The 11858-nt window shown below is 37.9% G+C and overlaps 1 protein-coding gene across 2 annotated transcripts in view; it reads right to left on the bottom strand.

The window, feature by feature from the left end:
• The window catches only part of CFAP99 (cilia and flagella associated protein 99), a 200124-nt gene that overhangs the window by 14053 nt on the left and 174213 nt on the right, over positions 1-11858 (bottom strand). For both annotated transcript variants that reach the window (XM_074229913.1, XM_074229914.1), the window contains 2 exons: positions 5097-5277; positions 3960-4111 (listed from right to left, as the gene is read on the bottom strand). In XM_074229913.1, the coding sequence (XP_074086014.1) occupies positions 3960-4111; positions 5097-5277 (333 nt within the window). The remainder of the gene's footprint in view (positions 1-3959; positions 4112-5096; positions 5278-11858) is intronic.

An 11858-nucleotide genomic window follows, 5' to 3' on the forward strand; every position in this document is an offset into this window, starting at 1 on the left:
ACTTGAGAAGATGAAACTTGTACTCCTAAGAATTTTCTCAATATTAAGCTATTTTAGAAAGACAGGCAGAGGGCATAGGTGTGAGTTGACTAAGATGGAATGATATCTAAAAAAATAAAATTAAGGAATGAGAAAGAAAAATGCATTTGGGAATAAGGGGAAGGGAGAGGTAGAAAAGAGACATTAAAGAGCTTTACAATGAAGGAAAAGATGAGTGGAGGAATACTCTCATCAGAATTGTCTCAAAAAAGGAATAACATTCAGGTTGTTATCATCTATCTTACATAAAAGTAGGAGAGGAAGGGGATAAGAGAAGGTGGAGCACCAATTAAAGGAAGGGTGAGATGGTAGAAGTAAAACACTTGAGGATAGATAGGTTGAAAGAGTAGGATAAACTGGTAGAAAATATGATAGAAAAATATACAATAATAACTGAAAACAATTTTACAGGTTTCTCAGATAAAGGCCTCATTTCTCAAATAGAGAGCAGAGTCAAATTTGTAAGAATATAAGTCCCCAATTGATAAAACAGTCAAAGGATTTGAATGGGTAATTTTCAGACAAATAAAAACTATAATCATGTGGGAAAAAAAGTTCTAAATCACTACTGATTAGCAAAGTACAAATTAAAACAACTCTGAGTATTTTACCTAAATATCAGATTGGCTAATATGACAGAAAAGGAAAATGCCAAATATTGGAAAGGATAAAGAAAAATTAAGACATTAATGCATTGTTGACAGAACTGTGAATTGTGACAAAACTGGAGAGCAATGTATAAGTATATCCAAAGAGATAGAAAACTGTGCATACCATTTGACCCAGCAATACCAGTAATGAATCTGTAACCCAAAGAGGTTGAAAATAAATGATAGGATCAATATGTAAAAAATGCTTATCTTGGCCTTTTTTTGTAAAGAATTGAAAATTGAGGGTATCAATTGAGGAAAAGCTAATGTGGTATGTGATTGTGATGGAATACTATTCTGCTATAAGAAATGAGGAGCAGACTAATTTCAGAAAAACCTGGAAAAACTTATATGAACTGATAGAAATTAAATTGAGCAGAACCAGGAAAACATTATACACAGAAACAGCAAAACTTTATGATAATCAATTGAGAATAACTTATTCTCAACAATACCACTGTATTGGTATTGGATGACTTGGATCATTGTCCAAGTCAATTCCAAAGGAGTCATGAAGAAAAATACTATTAACTTCCAGAGAAAGAACTGATAAAGAATATAGAATACTATTTTTCACTTTATTTTTTTAAAAAATGATTTAAGGCAATGGGATTAAGTGACCTGCCCAAAGTCACACTGCTAGGCAATTATTAAGGATCTGAGGAGAGATTTGAACTCAGGTCCCCCTGACTCCAGGGCTAGTGTTCTATCCACTTTGCCACCTTGCTGCCCCCACTTTGTTTTTCATTTTTTTCCCCTTTTAGGTCTGTGTCTTTTTTCATAACAGGACTAATATAATAATATGTTTATCATTTCAAGGAGGGAGGTAGTGAGGGAGAGAGAAAGTTTGGAACGCAAAAATTTATTTTAAAAATTGTCTTTATATGTAAGTTGGGAAAAAAACAAATGGGGGTGGCTAGATGGCACAGTGGATAAAACACCGGCCCTGGAGTCAGGAGTACCTGGGTTCAAATCCTGTCTCAGACCTTTAATAATTACCTAGCTGTGTGGCCTTGGGCAAGCCACTTAGCCCCATTTGCCTTGCAAAAACCTTAAAAAAAAAGAAATGATAAGCAGGATGTTCTCAGAAAAACCTGGAAAGACTTATATGAACTGATGCAAAGTGAACATTGTATACCACAACAACAACATTGCATGATGATCAACTGTGAATACCTTAGATATTCTTAGGAATATATTGATTCAAGATAATTCTAAAGGATTTATGATGAAAAATGCTATCCACCTTTGAAGAAAGAACATCTGAATTTGAATTCAGATCGAAGCATACTTTTAAAAAAAATTATTTTTCTTGAGGTTTTTGGGGTGGCATTTTGTTTTCTTTTAAAAATATGACTAATATGGAAATATATTTTACATCACTACACATATATAACTTATATCAAATTATTTGCCTTCTCAAGGAGAGGGGAGGGGAAGGAAAAAAGTTGTAATTCAAAATTTTAAAAAACATGTTTTTTTTTGTTTTTTTGTTTTTTTAGGTTTTTGCAAGGCAAATGGGGTTAAGTGGCTTACCCAAGGCCACACAGCTAGGTAATTATTAAGTGTCTGAGATCCTATTTAAACCCAGGTACTCCTGACTCCAGGGCCGGTGCTTTATCCACTGCGCCACCTAGCTGCCCCTTAAAAAACATGTTAAAATTATTTTTACATGTAATTGGGGAAAATAATATATTAAACTTAAAAAAAGAAATTAAAAAACCTCTCCATATGCAGGTTGAAGTTGAACACCCCAGTGTAACTACCTGAGACATGGGAATGCGACATCATTTATATCTTTTTTGGGGGAGAATCAGATTGTTCTCCCAGTCAAGTTTTTTGGCACTCCTACATTCTTGGATGGATCATGGAAAGACTTTAATATCTTTGTGCTCTTACTGAAGGACTGGACTGATCCCAAGAACCCAGCTGAAGGCTGGGAACTACAATAACTGATAGCACAAATAGAATAAGACCCTTCTCCAAAAAAGAGTGGGGCAAAACTTGCATATATCCACAAAGCACATAAGGGCAACACAACATCTAAGAATCTAACATATTCAATTCTATGCATTGTAAATCACTGAAGAATTCTTCTTGCTCAATATTCTGCTCTGGGATATTCTCCAACCTCTCTTTCCTCCACCTTCTACCTGCCGTTGCCTGTATAGGAATGTCCTGGTGGAAACTTCTTTTTGACTGTGCAATGGTAGGAAAGCTTTTAGTTGTGGATCAAGTACCCCCATAGACTCAACCCATTCTGATTCTCGACCCTCTGCTGACCCTCTGAGATACTGCCACGTCCTTTCTGATTTGCAGTGGAAGGGTTGTAAAGGAAATCTTCTTAAGTTAGTAGCATTTAAAATGGGTCATAAAGGATGAGGAGAATCACAGGCCTGGGAAGATCATTTGGTCTCATCTCCTCTTTTTAAAGATGAAAAAAATGAAGGTCCAGAAAAGGAAAAGCCTTGGCTTGAAATCATACAGGTGATTATGGGGCAGGATTCCAGCCCAAGTCTTCTTATGTTAGATCCAGTCCTCCTTCCAGTTAATCCATCTGTGTGATGGAGACAGAATGAGATGGGATGGGAAGGGAGCCAGGCTGTAGGAAGCTGTACGTGGAAGAGCTATCAGGAGAGAAGCCTAGTGCAAATAAGGGGGGATGAGCCGTAATCAATCTTTCTTGCTCTTCTGGACTTATTTTTGTTTTCTTCTATATGTTTAAGAGAACATTTTATTTATTCTTTTTATATTTATCATTACCCAATAATCCAATAACCCCCAAAGAAAAATCCGCACTTTGTAACAAATATCATTAAACACTAACAAATTAACACATTGACCATGTAAATCACCAACTCTACAGTTTTCCTTCTCAGAAACAAAAAAGGGGGCTTAGCAGGAAATATGGTAAAAGCACTGGGAGAAAACCCTAATATATGGATTGTGGAGGGTCCTGAGAGAGCTAGGAGGAGGTCAGAAAAAGTTCAAAAAACAAAGATGAGATTGCCCAAAGTTTTTGGGCTCACTTTGTACTCTCGGATATTTTAACTCTTCAAGAGAAGTAGAGTTTTCAGCATGTGACTCTGACGCTGAAGCCACACAGGACCCTCACTCTTTCCACTCTTACTGTCCCCTCCTGGCTCTGTGATAGACCTGCATAGTCCAGGAGACCAGCTGGCTACCTTCAAAGTGTACCCAACTCCCCCAAGGCTGGTCTGGCTCCCAAGGGGACACTATGGACAGACAAAGAGGGTGACATTTTAAGACCTCAGGATGCAAGGCCGAGCTCCGCTCAGCATGGTGACATGGTACTCCTCCCGTTCCTCTGCTGCTCTGGTAGTTGTGTTTCTCTGGAGTTTCTTGTAAAGTCTTAACTGGGCCCTCTCCAACATTTTCCAGTGTTGTTCTTCAATTGGAGTCTGGGAGAAGGGAAAGACCAGACTGTCACTGTCCCCAGAATGTGGGCCCCCTTACCTCCCTTCCCCCAAGATCTTAAATCATGTTCTCTGCTGATCCAGAGCAATTTTTGGACCAGAACAACATCCTGGTTGCATAGGTCTGATTTTAAAGTTCCTTCTAAGAGTCAGCTAAACAACCTAGAAATGTAACCTGCCAGGGGACTTGGGTCAGCTGACCCTTCCTGGTCCCTTCCGCCTCTCAAACCATGACTCCATGATTTTTATCTTTAAAAGAAAGATAATTTTCCTGGTATTCCCTATGCTCTGAGCTGTTGAAAGAAAGGTGCCTTGGGGGGGTGTGAGGGTCTGGGTCTCCCTTCGTTCACCTAGGCTAGAAGGACAGTGTCTGCTCATGGACTGATCCTACCACAGATCAGCACAGAAGCTTTTAGCTGCTCTTTTTCCATTCTGGACCAGTTTGCCCCTCCTTAGGCAGCATCACCCCTACCCATCTCCTCCATGCCAAAACCACCATATTTGTGTCTCAGCGTTCACAAGTCACAAGGTCAAGCAATCTAATAGCCCCAGTCTACCCAGTAGCCGGTGTGTATGCACCTGCCCATCCCTAAAAGATGCTTTCTAAGTTTAGTCTTCAAGAACCATTACTGAGCCTAAAGAGGCTAAGGCATACTACCTACTCCCTGTTTTGTACTCTGCCATAGAGTATGGTGGTTTGGCCAGGGCACCGTTCTGAGTCACATAAGGCTGGAAGCAGAGGCCAAAGCTACCAGTTGGTTCCCCTGCAACTAGGAAACGCAACTCTGAGCGTCTCCCTAGGCTGGTCCCCCTAGGCCAATTCACCCTTCCTAAATTAGTCTCCAAGTGCTGAAGAAACACACTTTTTAGCAGCCGAGTTCTTAGTGGGAAGCCAGGACTCCTGCATTTGGTGACCCAGTGTGAGCCAGAGAAGACTCTGCATAGTGTGTCTCTCCTGGGGGGCTCTCACCTTAGACCTGAGCCACGGATCTCGCTCTGTCTTGGCCTTCTGGGCTCCTGCCTTCAGACTATCCTCCTGCTGTTGGCGCTGCTCCATCATCACCTGAATTTTCTTCTTCAGCTCTAAATTGCGCTCATCTTGACTGACAGCTTTGGGTGTGTGGAATTTGAGTCTTTTTTTTTCCTCACTCCTGGGCAGAAGAAACAAACAGACAAAAAAGTCAAGAGAAATTATGTGGGAAGGATTTTTATTGAGAATAATATTTATCTATTTATTGTCAGGTCCAGTGACTTGGTTGGCCCTCTGCAGATTGGCATCTACCCAACAAGTCAGAGAACTGAGAGGTGGATGTTGGAAAGACTTTGAATGTGGTGTTTTTCAGTTGTAGGTCCACCTTCAATCTACTACATCTTATTATTTATCACTTTGATATTAAACTGAGAAGTACATTTCTATAGCATTTTTTTAAAGTTTACAAATTACTTTCCTCATTTATAAGCCTATTAATGCAAATACAGATGAGGGAATTGAGTCGCAGAGAGGGCAGGGCTTTCTAAGGTTCATATAGAGAAAGTGTGAGAGAGCTATGGCTGATCCTTGCCTTTGGTGAACTTGTATTCTAAGCTATTGAAGGAACAGACAACAGGACATGGGAGACATGAATGATTCTAATTCCCAAGATTGCAAAGCTGTGTCTGTCATTGATGGGATGCAGCAACTGAAGCTAAATAGTGCTCCCAGTATCTCATAATCGTTCTTAATACCTTCAAGAAATCAGAGTATTGATTTATGGAAAGAATTAAATGAGCTGAGAAACCCAGATCAGGGAGGACCAGAAAGAATGTGTATGCTGATGTGCTCATGGATGGATTAATCAAGTGAAGCAATCTTTCTTTCACTTCATAGAAGACTCTATGTTTATAATTAGAGACAGTTCTGATGGTGTGGAAAAATACTTAGGACTTGAAAAAGTCAGAAGACATGGGGCTTGAATTCATTCCACTATACAATCTTAAAGGTAAGTTCACTCTACCTGCTGGGGCTCTAGCTTCTTCCTCTATAAAATGGGGGTTAATCATCTTTGTTCTGCTTCCCTCATTGGGTTGTGAAAAGCATCCAGGAAGTTGTGATATCTAAAGTATTTTGTAACCATAGAAATGTCAGTTTTGTTTACTTTATACTCAATACAACTCAACTTCTGTAATTCTTGGTTACTTCAGCCTGGAGGAAAGTGATACCTTCCACTGTGAGCAGCTAACTTCTTCCTCTGGAAAGTGGGGGATGGAGGTCCAAGTCAATCAAAGGACAGAATATTTGTAAAAGTGCTTAGCATGTGCCTAGAACATATTAGGGAGGTGATAGATCAAAGCTTCCATCCTTCCCTAACTTGACATGCTCACTAACAAGAGATACCAATGGGGCTGCCATATGCAGTGATCCCATTCTGGCCCACTCTTAGAAAAGAGTAGGTCACTGATCTCATTTTAATTTTTGTTGTGCTCTACGGTGAATCAGTGTGTCCTTGGGGTTTGAAATCAGGCTTCGAATCTTAGTCCTTAAACCTTGATTTACTAAAAACAGCAATGATTCTTAGTATAAAGATATATAGTATAAATGTAAAGAATAGTGCCTTCCAAAAGCATTTTTAAAAATGACTTTAAAAAAAGATCTTTTATTCTTTGTACCTCTCTCTTAGGCTATGTCATTTTATTCTGATTTGTAGTTATTATATATTTATAATATGTAGGTTTTGGGTTGCATTTCAATTGTTTTCAGTCATGTCCAACTCTGGATTTTCTTGGCAAAGATACAAGAATTGTTTGCCGTTTCCTTCTCCAGCTCATTTTACAGATGAGAAAACCAAAGTAAAAAGGGTTAAGTGCCTTACCCAGTACCTAAGGCCAGATTTGAACTCAGGAAGATGAGTCTTCCTGACTCTATTGACATTCTATACACTGAACCACCAATCTGCCCCTGTATTTTTAGAGTAATTTATAAAATTTTATCATGATTATAGTTAAAAATTTTTACATGCAATTTTATACTTTAGAAGTTTTCTCTTTTTTTGAGTTTTTTTTTTGCAAGGCAAATGGGGTTAAGTGGCTTGCCCAAGGTCACACAGCTAGGTAATTATTAAGTGTCTGAGACTGGATTTGAACCCAGGTACTCCTGACTCCAGGGCCGGTGCTTTATCCACTGCACCACCTAGCTGCCCCAAAGTTTTCTTTAAGAGAGAGGTGAATGCTAATTTTAGCATGGCCTCTGATTTCTTGACTTGTTTTATTTCACTGTCTGTTTTTGTTGTCCTAGTTGGAGTCATTGTGAATACTATTCTTTTGGTCCTTTACTCTGCATCACTTCATATAAATCTTCTCATATTTCCTTAAATTCTTTATATTTATTACCCCTTGGGGTGCAGTATTATTCATTTATCACAATTTGCTTAAATCTTCCCTTAATGGTTAGGCACAAAATTTGTTTCTAGTTGTAATATTATGAATAACTTCATATGGATAAGTCTTTTCTTATTATTAGTGACTTCCATGGGGCATAATCTACTGGTGGAATTGCTGGATCAGGCATGAACATTTTTATAACTCTTCTGGCATAATTCAAATTATTTGCCGAAGTTGTTTGTCCTTTCATAATTCTAGAAGCAGTGAGTTATCATGTTGTACATTTCCCACATCTATGTCAACCCTAAACTTCCTTGATTTTTACCATTTTTGCCTATTTGATGGGAATGAAGTTATAAATGGTTACATTTATCTAATTAGTAGCAATTTTGACCTATTTTAAATATACTGGTTGAAAGTTTATAGTTCTTTTGAGAACTAATTTTCTTATTTAAAAATATTTTATTGATATCTTTTGTTTTATATATCTATTACACTTCCCCAGATCATATCCCTCCTTTCTCTCAGAAAGTCATCCTATATAACAAAGATTATTTTTTAAGAAAAAAAAGAAAACTCTCTCAGTAAAACTAATCATTACATTTTAAAATCTCAAAATATGTGTACTATTTCACATCCATTATCTTAACACATCTGCTCAGAGTGGGGAAATGTATCTTCTTATATGTCAAGAACCATTTTTTTCACTAACAAACTCATAAATCTTTAGTATAGTTCAGCATTATTTCTATGATTTGATCTTTGTGTATCTTGAATCCTAGTGGTTTTTTTTGTTGGTTTTTATTTAGTTCTGTATATTCAGTTTGTATTTTGTTATTGTTTACAAATTACAAATTGATGACAAATTTGTGATTACAAATTTATTGAAAAACAATTTGTAGGGGTCGCTAGGTGGCGCAGTGGATAAAGCACAGGCCCTGGAGTCAGGAGTACCTGGGTTCAAATCCTATCTCAGACACTTAATAATTACCTAGCTGTGTGGCCTTGGGCAAGCCACTTAACCCCATTTGCTTTGCAAAAAAAACCCCTTAAAAAAACCAATTTGTTGGTAAAGGATGGTTTTGAGTTTCTCTCTTTCTGAGTTCTTTGTTTCTAAGCATGTGGTTAACATTTTTTTGGTCACATATATCTAAAATCTTAAACATGTATTCTCTGAGATTTCCATTAAGAAATCTCCATAAAGTACAGTTTTTCCAACATTTTGTTCAATTCTGTAATTTCTGTCTTATCTTTCTGTTGTATTCAGCATATTCTGACAGAGGAACGTTAAGGTCACCTAAAATTTGATGTTGTATTATCTAAGTCTTTTGTTCATGTTGAATTATTTGGTTTATTTTAAATTTATTTGATTAGTTTTAAACATCTGCAGTATTGAAAAACTCATTTCTTCAATAGTCCTTTGCATATCTAGATAGTTTTATTCATTTGGTGAGCATTATTTATTTTGTGTAAAGCACTTTGCTTTACACTCTAATGATATAAAAATCAAAAATGAAACCGCTCTTAAGGAGCTTGCTAACATTCCATGAGGGGGTCTATAATATGCATAAATTAAGATAACTTGAGTAAGGAGAGAGGACATAATAGGTAGTTAGAATTAGGAAGCCTTTATGAGGAGTTATTATATGAGTTAAATCTTGAAGAATGATTCTGAGCAAGAGAGATGAAGAAGGAAGACATATCTGGTATGGAGGACCTTCAGTGTAAATGAATGGAGGCATGAGATAGAATATTGATTCAATTTGCCTAGAATTTAGAGTGAATGAAATGGAGTAAGAGTAAATAAAGCTGGAAGAGTAGGCTGCAGCCAGATTGGGAAGAGCCTTCAATGTTAGGCTGACAAGTTTCTATTTTTTCCTAAAGACATTAGAAATATGCTCTTATCCAAGTATGGGAACAAATCAAGTAACTTAGCCACTCTTTGATAAAAGTATCTTTCCTCACATATTATGGTGTAGCAGGAAAAGCATTTATGGGAGTCAGGAGATCTAGCTTTGTCTCCAGACTTTGCCATTTACTAAATAGATGACTATCAATAGGTCATTTCCTTACTCTGAAACTCAATTTTCTCCTTTGTAAAATGGATATAATTAACCCTGTCATGCCGGCCTCACAGAGTTATTGTGTGATGCCAGTGAAAGTACTTTGTAAGTGATACATATATAAGAAATTGTTGTTGTAAGAGGGGACTAGCCAAAGAGAGCTCAGTCGTTAGAATGATTCTAGTTCATGTGAAGGCTTGGTTAGCTGACTGTCAAGTTTGCATAATGTGGAGACCCCTCTCCCTTACTTGAGAGCATCAGCAGATATCCTCTTAGGATAAGTTTGGCTTCCTGAAAAAAAAAAGTTTTTTAGTTGTTTGCTAAACCAGAAGAGAATACAAAGGTTTGAATGGAAAATATTTCCTGTTTCTCCTATTTGCCTTTGAGGAGGAAAAACTGCTGTTAAGTTTCCAGATTTAGTGGTTTTATCTTCCTACCCAGTCTCCACATACCCATGAATGCACAGCACCTCTGTCCCAAGTGACTGTGTAAAGGGGAGAGAACATCCTCAATTTTTGGAGGGGGAGATGTTCTCCTTCAGTCCTTGCTATACCTTCTTTGTAACTATCCCTTTGTAAAAGATAATTGATGTTAATTGGTTAATTGATATTGGAGAGTACAGTGGATGAGGCCTTATTAATAAGAAAATATAACCATTTAGGGTTATCCCTAGAACTTGGAGGGGAGAAATGGTAACCACTTTCTGGGGACTTGATATGCTAGGCTAAGTGGCAGTTGGGATAGGAAACCCAGAAACTTTGCTACATTATTTTGAAATTTTATTAGGCTTTGAGCCCATGTGGAATCTTCTAGACACATGAGATTACCAGGTTTGCTGGACACTCAGGTGGACCTCCTCATTGATGCTGGTAGCATCTTTGGATTTAGAGAAGGGAGAGGGTTGAGAGACTTATCTGATCCCTTTCATCTACAGGGTTGTGATTGGAAATATTTCTAGACCTCCATCCTTGATAAAACTTTTAGGATCTTTGCAGTAAGAAGCTAATCTACCAAATTCCCAGAGGAAGAAAGAGAAAGCAAAATTAGAGCCCTAAGAACATTTAAAAAGAGTTAGGGATTCCTGTCAAGAGTGGAAAGAAGACCATAGACTCTTAGTCAAGATTTGACTTCCTGCTACTGTCACTAGATGATTTTAGGCAAATCACTTCCTTTCCATTTCTACAAAATCTCATTTGATCCTTCTAACAATCCTATGAGGTAGGTACTCATATTATCCCTGTTTTACAATCGAGGAAACTGAGACAGGTAGAATTTAAAATAACTTTCCCATGGTTATGGAGCTGGTAGGTATCTGAAGCTGAATTTGATTTTTCTGATCCTAGGCCAGGAACTTAATCCACTGTACCAACTAAAGCTGCCTATGGGAATAATACCTGTTTAGGAATATGGGATTCATGATCCCCACATTTTTTCTCTTGGGGTGGTTGTGAAGTTCAAATGAGATAATATGTGTAAAATTCTATGTATCCTTGAAAGTGTTATATAAATGACTATTGTTTATTAATTCAATCAATTAATTATTGGTTAATTCATTAATTCCTCTCCTCCCTTCTGATCCTAACATACTACATTCTCTGTTCTCTCCTAGTTCTAACAGTTTTTCTCAAGTCCCAGGGGTCAACACGTTCATTCTGCAGTTCTTGACATGTTCCAATTCAAAGGGTCAGGACTGGAATTGTTCTGGAAAAAGGAAGCCAATTTCCCTGTCCTATAGGTAACTGTGGCAGTCCCATTTTCCAGCCTGTCAAGTCGGAAGCTGATAGGTCTGTTAGTTTGGGGGTTAAAGGTATCATGTGGTTATAACTGATACTGTGGCTGATTAAACTACAGTTTTGTGACTGCCTGCCTGTAAAAGTCCTTACAGTATATAATTTGTGTAAGTTGGGAACAAAATAAAACTTGGTGACACTGCTTAAGAAATCTTAGTCATCACCCTTGGGCTGATTGGAGCTGACTTTTGCTGACATGCAAAATGGATAGAATTACTTATTTTGCCCAATAAATAGCTCCTGAACAGAAGCTTGGTACTTGTTCTTAACTTGTTCTTAATCACTTGCTGGCCTTTTTTCACCTCCTGGGGTGGTGGATGGTACTGCTGATACAATATCTTTGACACTGAACTTGGGGATGGAGAGATGTGTCTTGAGCCATCTCTCCAGGAATGCTACTGGCCCATTGACCTTGTGCAAACACTAGACTGAAAAACCTTTTGGGGTTGGGAGTGTAGGTGGGTTTAGCTGATACAAGCGCAACTTGCCTCTGTGAGGGAGGACCACTACCACCATCACCAT

Source organism: Macrotis lagotis, chromosome 3 (assembly GCF_037893015.1).
Source record: "Macrotis lagotis isolate mMagLag1 chromosome 3, bilby.v1.9.chrom.fasta, whole genome shotgun sequence".
Taxonomy (NCBI): Eukaryota; Metazoa; Chordata; class Mammalia; order Peramelemorphia; family Peramelidae; genus Macrotis; species Macrotis lagotis.